This window comes from Anser cygnoides, chromosome 3, assembly GCF_040182565.1.
Source record: "Anser cygnoides isolate HZ-2024a breed goose chromosome 3, Taihu_goose_T2T_genome, whole genome shotgun sequence".
Taxonomy (NCBI): domain Eukaryota; kingdom Metazoa; phylum Chordata; class Aves; order Anseriformes; family Anatidae; genus Anser; species Anser cygnoides.
In genome coordinates, this window is record NC_089875.1 from 117,192,182 (window position 1) to 117,206,723 (window position 14,542).

Consider the following 14,542-nt stretch of genomic DNA (forward strand, 5'->3'; position numbering starts at 1 on the left):
AAGAAGGGCTTTAGGGAAAGGTTTGGGATCCTCTTTGGAAATGCCTTTGGCAAAAGGTAAAAAATGCCATGTTTGTAAAGTATTCTTGACACTGCAGAAGTCTTCAAATGAAAGCACCTCAGCACTACAGAAATCTTGCAGTCACCTCTAAGAGACCAATCAGCTAATACTTCAGAAAGTCAATATCTGAGCTTTATAGATGTTCAGCTCTTCTTACTATTACATCTATGCATTAAGTATGAGTAAAGTCTTTCTCCTCCAAACCAACAAGGAATGAATTTACAAACCTCCCCAGCCTCCTGCCTCTGCCTTTGACTTGGACAACCAAACTATATCACCATTTATCTACCCCAACAAGGCGTCCGGAGAGCCGTACCTGAATGTCTGAGGTTGCTCTTCCCAGGTCCTTCAAATATTTTTCTGTCCAGAGATCTCAAGCTGTACTGTTTTACCAAGTAGGCCTTGCAAATCCCATAAACTACTATACAATCTCGTGCACATTATCAATTTAACATGTTTTCCAGCAGAAAGGAGGATGACTTGTTTTTATCAGTCTCCTGCCTTGTAGGTATTACTTTTTAAGGTTATCACCCACCCTGGTTTTGGTAAAGCATCCTAATTTTATCCGACTTGTCTCACACCTTGTTAGACTTGCTGGCAGACCGGTTAATATTGACTAGCTGGCTGAAGAAAAACATCTTTATGCAAGTAATACTCAATTAAAACTTCATTGTTTCCCATGGATCAAAATGGCATTTTGATTTAGTAGCATAGCTCCATGGCATTCATATCAAGTCAGGAGAATAGGCAAGTACAGCTACTCAGAAACTTCCCATCTTGGTGTTTTTTGTGGTGGTTCTTTCCTTGTTCTGTTGTCGCTTGTTTGTTTTTAAATACCAAATTGTTTTGTACAAAAACAGTGCTGCTCTTAGGAAAGCTTAATTTTCCTGAAATGTTTCAATTTTCCATTAGGAGAAACTGATGGAAAGAATTTAACTTTGAGTTCATATGATCCAAATATTGTTCAGGTCAAGTCTAAACAAATTAAAATTTCTGTAGATCAAGCCAGTTTGACATGAATCTACTTTAGCATTACGTGTACATGCTGAGAGCTCCATATCTGTTATGAAACAATGGAGATTCACTCCAACGAGGAAGCCCAACTAATAAGATACGAAAGCCATAAGAAAATAACCTGCACAAGGTGAATAAGCAATTTCTGAAAATATAGCTTAGGGTTGAAACAGCCCAAGCAAACCAAACAAAAAAAGTCATATTTTTTTTTTTTTCCTTACACTAACAATAAACATTTTTTCTGCAAGCATCATGTTTTATAAAAAGTTTCTAACAGTTTCTAGTTTAGGAAAATATAAGGACGGAAATGAATGTTTAAAGGCAGGACACTCATCTAAATCTTTGTTCTAGTGGCATCTTCTCAGATACACAGAACTATTCTGTTAATTGTCAGGAAATACTGGATCATTTCCTATGTTTCCTCTATTTTCCTATGTTTCTATCCTATATATGCTAGAAGACATTATATGCTGTCATTCCCATTCCACAGGTGGGAAACTGAGACCCCATGAGCACTGCTATGTGGACAATATGGAAAAGACTGAGGACATTAGAGGGTCTTTGTTAAGTGGCAGATTCAAGAAGAAGAAAAGAAAAACAAAGACATGGATCTTCACAAAATGTGCAGTCAGTCTGCAGGGCTCACACTGCAAGATGTTGTAAAAGACAAATGTTTCCATGAGGTCAAAAAGTGACCAGATATTGGCAGCTTGTGTAGACATGGGGTGAAGAAGAAAGGGGACGTTTTTTGAAGCCACATTGTTTTTTGTGATTGTCTCTGGCTGAACAAAGGTCCCTTAGGAGAGGGGAAGGCTGTCTGTGAGCTGCTGCCCGTCTAGATCTGTCCAGTCTCACTGTGTCTGCCCTGTTTTTGGCCCAGGTCGCTGGCAGCCCATCGAATCTTTCTTGTCCTCCTTCCGTGACACATCCCAGCTGCAATGCTAGGTCTTTTATTACAAGCCTGCAGATGGCTATAAGGGTTGGAAGCTGGGATATGTTGTGGCCTGGGACCTTTCTGCAGACACATCTGAACTTACCACCAGTGTGCATTTGCTTGCAATATGAACAACTGGAAGTGGTGACCAAAATGGTCTCTTCTAATTTTATAGCTCTACTCTCATGATCCCACAAATGTGGTGTCAATCACAGAGGTCTACACCACGCCAGTACTTACTGTGAAGGGGCCTTTTTCAGTTCTGAATAAATGCTGAAAAAAATATTTCTTAGGGGTTAGTGTTCTTCAGGAAAAAGTCTTTCTATCCATCATCTACTGTCTACACAAGCTGTCCATGTCCTCCATGTGACAAGAAGATAAAACAGGAGTTTGGCTCTCCTCTGTATGCAAAAGCAAGTAGGCTTTATGATAGAGGAAAATTTCAGACATGAAGGGACATGGCATGAAGACCCAAGGAAAGCTGAAGATGTACAGAAATGGTCAACATTTGCTGAGTTTCCAGCAGGTGCAGTTTATAGCACCCTACACATTCAGCCAAAACAACCTCTCAGATCTGCTCAAGTTCTGAAGAAAATTATTTCAGTGCCAGCATTGAGACAGACTGCTCTCCATGACTCAGAAATTGCAGATGGAGATGCTTCCACCAAATGCCCACCTGGACCAGCTCAGTGAAGACATATCTCCTACAGATTGAAGTAAGTAGACAAAACCTGGCAAGTGGGAGCTGCATAAGTCTCAAATCCTCTACAAGCACCCAGTAACCCACTCACCATCGGGTTAAGCTCCTATTGAACATGAGCAGAGCTCCTTACATGTTGTGCAACACAATGGAAAATTGAGACCATACCATAGATGAGGACATACGAGTTACGTGGTTTGCCTGAGGCCACACAGTGAGTCAGCGGCTAAATTATAAACTTGGGAGTCCCTGGCTCCAAGTCACTTATTCAATCTATGCTGCCTCTAAGGCATATTACATTGGGGGTATTGTATGGAAATGCCATTAACTTTGAAGAGCAGTGTACAGTAGAAGCAAGCAAAGTAAGTGGGCTTTATTGTGGGCTGTTTTTTTTCCTTAAAAAAAAAAATTAAAAAAAATGAAAAAAGTGACATGAACAGTTTTGCAAGCCTACAGTGCAAATTAATTTTGCACAATTTGATTTTGAAACCTCCCTCATGAACTAAAAAACCTAAACACTAAGTTTCAGGCAAAAATGGACCCCTCTTTTCACTCTTCTTTTTTTTTTTCTCTCTCTCTTTTTCTTTTTCTTTTTCTTTTTCTTTTTCTTTTTCTTTTTCTTTTTCTTTTTCTTTTTCTTTTTCTTTTTCTTTTTCTTTTTCTTTTTCTTTTTCTTTTTCTTTTTCTTTTTCTTTTTCTTTTTCTTTTTCTTTTTCTTTTTCTTTTTCTTTTTTTTCTTTTTCTTTTTCTTTTTCTTTTTCTTTTTCTTTTTCTTTTTCTTTTTCTTTTTCTTTTTCTTTTTCTTTTTCTTTTTCTTTTTCTTTTTCTTTTTCTTTTCTTTTTCTTTTTCTTTTTCTTTTTCTTTTTCTTTTTCTTTTTCTTTTTCTTTTTTTTTTCTTTTTCTTTTTTCTTTTTCTTTTTCCTTTTTTTCTGGCAATTCTGTTAACCCCTGAAAACAGAGGTTTAATATGGAAATGCTGACAGCTCCTTAAGCAGAGCATCACATTTGCAACACCGTAATTATGTCTACTTCAAAATGTTCCAAAGAAAACAAGATTTTCTTGTTCAGAGAAATCTTGAATGGTTTTAGACCCAGAATTAAATCATTCAGACCAAAAAGGACTGTGTTAAGCATGTTGAACCAGGGCTGTACCAAGGAGATGTGGAAAAAGATAAATGCAAACTGATTTTACAATATTTATGTAATTAGATCCACATCTCTTCTTTTCTCTGTTGAATGAGTAAAGACCAGATTAACCTTATTATTATTATGTTTATTTGATTGACTTAGGAATTCCATCTGGATAAAAGAGAGTCTAGATGTCTCTCTTCATTCATGCCCAGTGTGAAGCCAATCAACTTGCCTCTCTAAGTAACAAATTTGTTTTATGTCATCTATCAGCAAGATACTACAATATTGGATATAGTTTTAGTTCAATGCATGACTGCTCCTTAAAGACCACGCAGTTTGGATGTTTCCATCCTGCATTCTTATGTCCCCACAGAAAATTGTTTGTCAGATTTTCCATTCTGGTGAGGATGGTTGTAAGTAAATGTGTGGTGCAGAAACTGTGCATGGCACATTTCAATGAGAACACAGTATCTCAGCACTGCTTTTTTTTTTTTTTGGTGAGGGATATTTGCTTATTTTGAAAGACTTTCTTGGATCCCATTTCTGTTCTACAGAACAAAGGCAGAGATGTGTCTAGGTACAGGATTCCTATAGTGGTGATCAGGGAGTAAGAGAGAAAGGGAAGATTTCTTCCACCACTCTTAATGTTTGATTTTGATTGTTTTGACTATTTCATGCAAATAATCCTTTCTAACAACATTCACTATAACCCCAATTAGCATGAGTAACATCAGATCAAAAACAAGGAGGAACTTGGTGTCAGCCTCAACGTATTAGTAAGGGGGAAAATGTTTTGTGTTAATAGGAGAAGCCTTTGCAAATGGATTGTTACTTCCTTTGAAAAAAAATATTGTACCATCTAATTAAAAACCACTGTCAAGAACTGGTAGTCACCCTCACTTCCCAGAGAAGGATAATGTAGTGGGCTGAGACTAGGACAGGTTGGATTTATTTCCTAGCTTTACATTACCAAGACAGAGCCAAACAACCTCTCTTTATCATCTTTAGCCTGAAAAACAAAAATACTAATTTCTTCTTCATTTTTATTTACTCGGGTTGCCATCATTTCTGGGCAGAGTCTTCTTCTGACTATGTGCAGTGTGACAACCAGTTCAGACCTCTCAGTGCTACTCGTGGGTGTGCAGTTAATCCAAAGCGATGGCCACTGGAATCCAATCGCCAACAGTTGTATCGTCAAAGTGGCCATTTTGTAACTGTAAATGGACATCTCATGAATGTTTCTATTTTATCTGATTTTCCGTTTCTTGCTTTACAGGAACTGGCCATCAGACTGCAATCTGTATGAGGCTCTGTGTTATCTCATTCGTAGGCTCCCTTTACCGCACGGACTTGCATTTGACTTCCTCTCGTGCATTATCACAACAGTCTCCAACTCACGCTCTTTGCTCTTCTGTTGGAGAAATATTGTGTAACTCACTACAGTTGCACAGCAACCCTTCCCCCACGGGGAAGTGAGCCTCGAGCCAAACGAAAGCTTTGATATTAAGAGCACAGCAATGTATAAACCTATAATAAGGCACTTGGACTGCAGCTCTCCTTTCAGAAAACAACAAAACAAAACACTCCTAATTGGCTCGGAGGAGGTACCAAGTCCAAAATGATTTTGACTCCATATGGAATTTATATGGAATGCAGTATGCAATAAACACCAGCACACCCAGATGTGGATGTTCCCCAGCTGTCTGTCTGCTGCTTTGATGGCAAGCTACAAAGGTCCTTCCCTACACAGTCATCTCCGCAGGAAGCACGAGGTGACTCCGCCGTGCTCGCGCATCAAACCGAGGAGTGGAAGGGAAACTTTTGAAAGTGAACATGTGAGCTTACAAACTCAAACCTTGCACTCAGATTTATTTTCCACAGCGGGCTCCTACTCTCTGATCCCTCCCAAGCTGAGCGACGGGTCACGTTGGCGAAGTTCTTGTGAAGCACGGCCACCAGCTCGGAGCTGTCGGTGCAGATGTTATTTTTCCCTGCAGCTGCTGGGGGCAGTAGACAATCAGTCCTGGCTTTCTCTAACCTGCATGACCTGGGTGTGGATCATATATGGGCTGCATACGTGCCCTGATGCCGAACAATTTTGCAAGCCAGCTGCTACATCTGGGAATGTGGGGGAAACATGAGTCCTGCTTTGAGAAATGAGTGTTTCGGTGGTCCCTGAGATTGGACTACAGCACTTCTGATCAGGGCCAAATTCTGCTCTCTCGACTTGCAGTATCATTTAGCCAATGCCAACTGATTTTGGCCAGAATTTTCCTGTTTTCAAGCTGTAACTGTACCAATTTTAGAGTTAGCTGCTGAACTTTTCTAATGAGTTCCACGAAGTGAGTTGTACATTCCAGGGTCAAGAAAACACATCCGTTTTGGACACGGGCAAGAGCCAGAGTGCAGGCAGATATTAGCAAGACAAAGTTTTGGAGGTTATTTTTACACTAATGGTTACCAGAGATTTTTCTTTTCACCCCTAAAACCCAACCTGCAGCCTTCTGGGCACAGCAAGTGCTGGATGTCCAGTTACTAGCAGGGCAGGCACCAAAATGTGTGTCGGGCTGCACGATGTGGGAAGGCCACTGTGCTGGTGCACAGCAGGAGCAAGGAGCTGGGTTCAATCAATGCACCAGCCACTAATTATTATACATTTTAGCATACTGTAAGATTCCCTGGTCTGCACTGACAACTGTGAACAACTTTAAAAGTATTTAGAAGTCACCTCCACCCTCCAGCTCTCCTTCATTAGAAAACTACCTGACTTTTCCCAATTCTGCCACCTTCCATCTCTTCTTTGCTCTGAAATATCCAAGCAAGAGTCACCTTTCCATAAAAACAGCATGGCATTAACAGTTTGGGGCTAGCTTAAGCAAAGCTTAGGTGAGCTGAGTTAATGTTCTCAGCCCAGCCTGATACCTCTGATAGTCCTCCCAGGTCCTGGTAGCTGTCCTACATCTTTGGGTCTCCTTCTGCCTGCTCATGATGTTTCAGTTGCTTCTTCTAATATGCAGCAAGATGAATGCAATGAAAAGCAGAGATTTGCATTGTAGCTGCCTGCACCTGGGTTTAGGCTTAGAGCCAGTGGGGAGAAATAGCTACACCGAGGGTACAACCCACCTTTCCTAAAATAAATAGTTAATAAAAGAAGCCAGGTTTTGTGTAGTTTTCATGTTTTGTAGGAAACATCTACTCTGTGTGCCTCAGCTTCACTCTCTACACTTGTGATTAAAAGCTTGGGGCTCGGATTTTTTTTCTTTCTTTTTTCTCTAGAATACTTATACTGAAAATAAATGCATGGTAGCATACTGGTCCCCTGCTTTGCCATACTGGGGACCAGCCAGAACAGCCCTGCCTCCCTCCTGGGCAGGGCTGGGACAGGGAGGTGGCTGGTGCACACCAGGGTCTTTCCCCATACAGGACTGCACCGTGGTCAGGTAATTGTAGATGTCTAGTACAACAGGTGCCAAAATGCTACTTTAATAAAATCATTGCTTTTAATAAGAATACGAATGAGGAGGAATGCCCAGTAGCTAAAAGGCTAAGCCTTGATCCTGAAAATACATGCTCGCATGAGTAATTACATGCACTTACCAGTCCTGCAACGCTCTGAGAACTTAGGGAAGGTACTGATTGCCTTTGGTTCCCATGGGCTGCAGCACAGACAGGGAGCCCCAGACTGCAGGGCTGGATTCACTCTGCATGAGGATGCTCATGTTCCTGGGTCTGACTGGGCTCAGAGCCCCAGCCACAGAAACCCAGCCATAGTTGATAATATCATTTTTTTTTTTTTCTCGGTAGCAAAAATGGACATCTGTGGAGAAATCCCCAAAGCAGGCTTTTGTTAGTTAACAGGACATTGTTCAGGTTTTTCTTATCCTGCAGCTTCCTGGCTTCCAGACCGACGCTGTTGACCTGTGTGACACAGTGAGGATCAGCTGGGTCTCAGGAGGTTTACCAGGAGGTAGTGGTTCCCATATTGGAGCTACAAACCCAGCCCTGCCAATCATGTCAACCTCTCCATTCATGCCAGGAGAATAACACAACTTCCTGTTCACTTTCCTCCTAGATTTCACATTCTCATTAAGACTATTTTTTCCTTTTTGAACGATCACCCAGGGATAACTGGATAGGGGATTATTTTAACAACTAAGCTCCAAAACTAGATCATTTACATTGCTTGCTTCTAGCTGGCCTTCTTGTCTACAACAGACTGAAATGGTAATCAAAACTCATAACATATGATATATCCAGGTGTTTCATACAGTGGCCATATATTTTTCCCTGGAATTGTGATGTTACTACAAACAGCATTGTTTAACAACTGTATCAGAGAACTTCTAGGAATAAAGAGATTTGACTGAAGGAAAATATTCTAACAAAGGTTTTCCTGTACAAGCAGTCGCCCTTTGACACAAACACAGCTCCTTATAACTTAATATTTTTAATAATAGGTTTGTGAGCAGGGCAATGAAAAGCTCCAGCCTGGAGAGCTAACAATGCAGGGAAGCTCACATGGGGTGGTTTTTCTGTTCCACCCCAGAGGTAGCTGCATTTCCACTCCATGACTAAGCAGATGATACATACTCAGGGCTAGACGGATTTATTTTACCGTACAATGTGGGAGCAATTCCCCAGCTCTACAGGGTGGTTAGCACCTCACAGCATATGAAGGACATTTAGCCTGAGTTGGTGAACACATATCAATGTATTTGGGGATATGTTGCAGTGTGACCCTTCTGTTTCTCTCCTTTGGGTCAACATAGACTTGGCTTCTGACACTTTCCTCATTTTTTTTCTCAGTTCTCAGGATGGTGAGGAGATTCATGAGGGTATGTCATTGCTGTTGAAAGCCAAATATATTCTTCCTTTTATTCTTGCATTTTGCTTAATAATCAGCATGTAAAACAAACAAACAAACAAAAAAATGCAACAACTCTGAGGCACCACCAGGTCTGAGAGGCGTTTGTGTAAGTGGCTGAGGTGAGCCCATGGATCCCACCTCCCACTTTCCTCATAGCACAAACTGCAGGATGGTTGGGAGCCACTCAGGTGGGCTCCAGCACAAGACGATGACCTTTCCACAGCAAATAATGCTGTAGGCCATGCATACGGGCAGCTCTACTGCTAAATAGGGCCTGGAGCAGAAGCGTTCATAAGTTTTCATTAGGAAAAGTAGGAACTCCTGATTTTATTACTGTCAGCTCTGCACACTGACAGAGAATTCATTGGAGAGGCAGCTCAAAGCAGACGTATTGTACACATTCTTACCCATTTTATGATCGATACCAAGAACAAGCTACCACTTTAAATAACTTCATTCCCATTGCCAGAGCACTGGCTGCCCAGCACGGAGCTTTTACCAAGCACAGCAGGCAGTGACCCTGCTGCTCACATGGCTCTCACAATCTCAGCGAGGGCTTATGCAACATCCCTTCCCTGTGGGTCCAACAGCTCACACCTGCGGATTCCTACAGGGTTGCTAAGTCCTCCTTTGGCAAATATCCATTTCCACATGTCATGTTGATTTCAAATTATGCCATGGAATTAACTCATGCAAATATTACAAGGGTCAGAAAATGGAACCTATAGACTAGCTGCACTGAGTGAGAGGTAATGGTCCTATTAAACATTCATTTTCTTGTCTGTATTGTTCTGTGTAAAAGCTCTATCCTTCATCTCGTTATCTATTCATACCATGTTACTGGAAATAACTTCAGTTTCTCCTTAACATCTTTCTGCTCTTGATGTTGAAATCACCAGTCCTCAAAACTGCCATCAGAGAAGCCAGTCTCTGGTTCACCCTCCTTGCACAGGAATGTGGGGCTGAGCAGAGAGGGACTCAATGGGCCAGCAGATGCCCTGCAGACCTGTGTTTCTATGGAGAGTAAAGACATTTTTTCTACTTGTGGGTTTCTACACACAGATAAAGCTTGGAGGTAAGGGCTCAAAGTATTGTATAATTCATACCCACAATGAGGGACAAGCCGTTGTGCCAAGGCAAGATACATTTGGATCTTACTCTACAAACCAAAATTGCATTTTTCCACCATTTCCCATTGTACAACCATTTCCTAGTCACCCATAACCATCATTACTAGGTCTTTTAGAACATTACTGTTTTTTCAGATCTCACTCTCCTATTAAATATCTGTGTTTTGGATTATTATTCCCAGATTTATTAGTTTGCCTTTTTCCAGACAGAATCTCATTCTGTTTCCTGCTCATATTTCTAACCTCTGGTTCCATTAGTGTTATTTCTCTGTCTTCACTTGGTTTACAGTTCTTTCCAGCACAGTGTCGTGTGCAGACCTAGTTAATGTACTCGGTTACACCTCCTTCCAGACCATTAATAAAAGTATTAAATAATGTTGCTGCTAGCACAAATCCATGCAGCACCCTGCTGTTCACCCTCCATCATCTTCAAGACCACAGCCATCCATCATGTGCACCATTTATCACCAGCAAACAGATTTTGCAAACTAAAGCTGTTCTATTTGAATTACACTGCTGACTCTGGGTAAGGACAGAAAGGAAGAAATGTCAAGTGGCAGTGGCAGGAAGAGGTGGGACAAGGGCTGGATGATGATATCACTCAAACCTACTCCTTACCGATGAAGCCAGATGGACTGGTAGAGAGAAACGCAATCCTTCTCTGCATCCTTCTGTGTCCTGTAGCAGAGTTTTCCCTGATGCGCTCTGGTCTGGAACTAGGGACCACATACTTGAGGAAGGAACCATAAATTATCCCAACGGTTGCTCCACCAGCCAACACACAACAGGGATAACAGTCACCAGCTGAAGAGAGATACCATTTATTTCCACATAATTATTTCTGGTAAGAAACGATCACATTTTCAGACATGAACTAAAATCAAAAAAGTTCAAAGCAGAAGTGCTGCCACTCTGCTTGCTGCAGTGAGGGATGCTGGTGAAGCTGAAAATCAAAAAATCCCAGGCTGCAGCAGGTAATTACCTGGGTTCTTCTACCCTTTCTGAGCTTATCCACTGAGAGGGAGGCTGGCAGAAAGGAAGGAGAGGTTCTTTTCAACCAGGATTCTTCTTTAGGAAAAGAACATATTCCCTGCATATTTGTCTGGACCTGTGGCACGTAGAGCTTGGTGTTGGGAATCTAAGCATTGCCACACCAAATTGAAGACCTGTATTCCAACAGGTCCTGTTCTCAGGTGGTGCTCAGCATCTCCCAACTCACCATTGGGAGAGGTGGAGCTGTCCCTTAGCAAGAAAAGCTGGAATAGGCTCAGGGTGATTCCTCTGTCCATGTTCTAGGAATTACCACCAAGCCTTCAATAATGTAAATCTGTTTTAATCCCCAAAGCGTGGCCCATAATAGCTTTTCAGACTGTTCGGTAGAGTTGTGAGAACTGTGGATTCCCTGGCTCACAGTGGAAGTGTCTCAGACTCATCTGTAGAATAATGAGCTCCCAGAAGTCCGAATTCAGTGGGAACAACAGGGATTAAGCCAATGAGAAAATCACATCCAGAGGCAACACATGTGGAATAGGATGGCTGCTCTGTCCTGACTAGTTAGTCAATAGTCTGGGCTCCTGCAGAGATGTTTCTATTAGAAGAAGAAACTTTTCTGTTTCTTGAGTGTAATCCTGATTAACTAAGAAATATGCCCATGAAATCCCATTTCTTTAGATGCAGTAGAAAAAGATGAGAGCAAGCAGTTGCTTTGCTCTGAAATATCCAAACTTGCTCCTGTGCCTGGAGCTTTCAGTACCCAAAATCCCATTTGCACTCCAGAAATCCTTTAACAATGCAAATGAAATAAAGAAACTTGGAATTAGGTAGACTTAGAATTACAGAGCTAGAGTTTATCAGGGTAGCTGACAGAAAAGGAAAAAAAAAATCCTTTTAAAAGAATATAAAAGTATTTATTGACTGTACACACATTTTTAGCCCTAAATTGAATACACTGATAAATTTTAAAGGAATTGGTTAATGAGCTTACCGAAGCACTGGTAGTTCAGTTTTGAACAGCTATGGGAAATGGAAGATAGAGGACATAAGGAGGAAATAAAGGGAAAAAATATAGAAATCTTTGTTTGTTTCTAATTAAAAATAGCAGTTTGAGCAACCCAGTCAACTTACATTTCATTTCATTGCTCAGATATTATAATTATGGCTATAATAAACAAGTCTGAACAGAAAGCAAAAGAGCAAGACAGCAGAGCATAAGGCTGAAAAGGGGGTAATAAAAACACGAGCTATAGAGAACATGACCTCAGTCAAACAAAAGCAGAGACTTTCTTAGCTAAAATCTGAGAACTGCTGCACACAGAGCTGCATAGACTAGAGGGAACATAATGAATTTTAGCACAGTATTTGCAAAATAAACAGATCACTTATCACAGAGGTCTCCTGCAGCGGATCAGATCCCTGCATCCCGCACGCACTGCTCCAACCAACCATCGCTTCTGCCGCAGCATTCAGGTGCTTCTTGTCAGAGGATCTGCCTGCCCCTTTGCAGATTGTGTGCTGTGATCGTATCAGATCCCATAAACCGGCTGCTCTTGGGTGTGCCAAGCTACTTACATCTCATTGGAAATTTTTATCCCACGCAGGTAGGAGGTCGTATTCGTCCTCCTGGGTCTGAGCTGAGCTCTTGTGTGCCCCAGCATGGTGCAGCTGGTGGCTCAGCACTGCTGGGCTGGGTACGATTGATTAATAATCAAACGATGTTTTTTATCTTTAAATATTTCCTTTGTTCACAGCGCTGAGCAATAATAATAATTTTAAAAAAAACAGTTGTTTTTCTATAATAATTTTAAACATTGAAACTGCTTGCGCAAAAAAGGCGTTAAGTCTGATGCACTTCCAGTTGTGTGCTTACATTTATTTATTTTATATTACTTTATGTACTTTATATCCCCATGCCATTTAATCTAATAGGGTAATAAATTTCACTTTCTGTCCTAAGCTATTGCAGAATTGTCTTCGAGTATTAAATAGCTGCTAACTGCCCAGGACTTGGGGAGCTGATCCTTCCTATTTAAGACATGCTTCACCCTGCCCATAGGTATTTTGGTGGATACCAAGTGTCAGCAGTGAAGACAGCAGGGTGACTGCGGGTTTAAACACACCTGCCCTTTTTAGCCAAACCTGACAATGACACTACCTTTTCCTACTTGGAACTACGTGCAGTATATTTTGTCCTTTTATTTCTCACTTAAGCAAGCCAAGGGGGTAAAGCCATTACAGTAAAAGAAGTTGCCCCTGCGACACCACACAGCCACCTCCTACTCCCATCTGGATGCTGACGGAGGCTCCTCTATCTGTTCCACAACTGTTTATAATTAGCTGATGATTAAACACGCCGATATCGGGCTGCTCTCTGAGCCACACCGGGACACATGAATCAAGCCAGGGTTTCTCACCCTCCTCCTCCTCCGCTGCCCCTGCCCAGCTGTCCAGGCTTGCCTTACGCCAAGATTGTGAGTGCCAAGAGACAAGAGAAACCCTTTGCCTCGTTTTTGTATAATCTGAGGTTGTGGCTTAGGCTGTCAGTGATGGGGACCATGGAATCACAGCATCACAGCATGGCTGAGGTGGGGGGCACCCCTGGGTGCCCCTCTCCCCCCCTGCCTGAGCAGAGTGCCCAGCCCCACATCCCTGGGCTTAGGGAGCTCTCCAAGGAGGAGCCCTTGGCCCCTCTTGGGGCAGCCTGTTCCAACAGCAGCCCTTCAGGAGCAAAACTGCTGTGGAACTTAGATGCAAATGTATTCATTCCCATTAGAAAGACAGAGACCATAGATGGACACATGGGACAAAATGAGTAAGCGTTTCCTGCTGCCCATCTATCAGGAATGTGTTTTTTTCTTCCATTTAAGAGTATTTGCAGAATGCAATCTCTTTGTGCAGGATGCGTCCCGCACGTTGTGGGGTGCATCTGCTTCTTAATTCGGATCTTACAAAGCAGGATGCAGCTGGCAGATTTAATGAAGGGGCCTTTGCAGTTGCAAGAAGAGGTAAAACAACATTTCTTAAAGCCAGAACAAAACTATTGCTGTCCTCCAATATGTGTGTCCTTATCGACAGCTGAGATGCCAGGCACATCCTACCCAACCAAAAAGAAGTTTGTGCAGCCACCAAGACTATCATCAGAACAAAAGGAAATTGGATTTTTTAATGCAGAGAGCAGTCTGGACCTCTCCTTGCTGTTAGGAAACGTAAGGAAGGGTGTGAACCTGCAGTCAAGTAGAGAATTTCCTGTTCTCTTCTTGATTCCCCACACCTTTTGGCAAAAGGCAGGGTTAAGATTGCAAACTGAAACACACCAAAACATTAGGTTGTTTTAAGCAAGAGTTTAGCTGCAGCTAACTTTCACTGATGAGGATGCAAATCCTCATTTGCACAAATTGAATTGAACTCATTGTGGCTACTCGGGAAAATAAATTAACTACGTATTAGAGGCAAGATATAGTTATCAATATATATGTTTGCTCCAGAGAGCTCCAGAAATAATTACACCAGGTTATTTCTGAAAATATACTATAATTTCTAATCTCAAGGTATACCATCTTTGAACTTTCAGAAGCTAAGTAAATTCAGATCCAGAAGTAAGTTGGCATCTAATTCCTATCTACATTCCAGTTGATATCCCTGGAGTTCAATGCCTGGATGCTATTCAGGTATAAGCCTAAACTATAGTATTATTAATTGCATAGTAACA

At 41.6% G+C, this 14,542-nt stretch overlaps 1 protein-coding gene across 1 annotated transcript in view; it reads right to left on the bottom strand.

Moving 5' to 3' along the window:
* Window positions 1-12,360, bottom strand: part of LOC125182988 (uncharacterized) — a 31,818-nt gene extending 19,458 nt beyond the window's left edge. The window contains exons 1-2 of the mRNA XM_066995062.1: window positions 12,280-12,360; window positions 10,456-10,641 (exon numbers count right to left, since the gene is read on the bottom strand). Coding sequence (XP_066851163.1) covers window positions 10,456-10,504 — 49 coding nt within the window. The 5' untranslated portion in view covers window positions 10,505-10,641; window positions 12,280-12,360. The remainder of the gene's footprint in view (window positions 1-10,455; window positions 10,642-12,279) is intronic.
* Window positions 12,361-14,542: the final 2,182 nt, after the last annotated feature.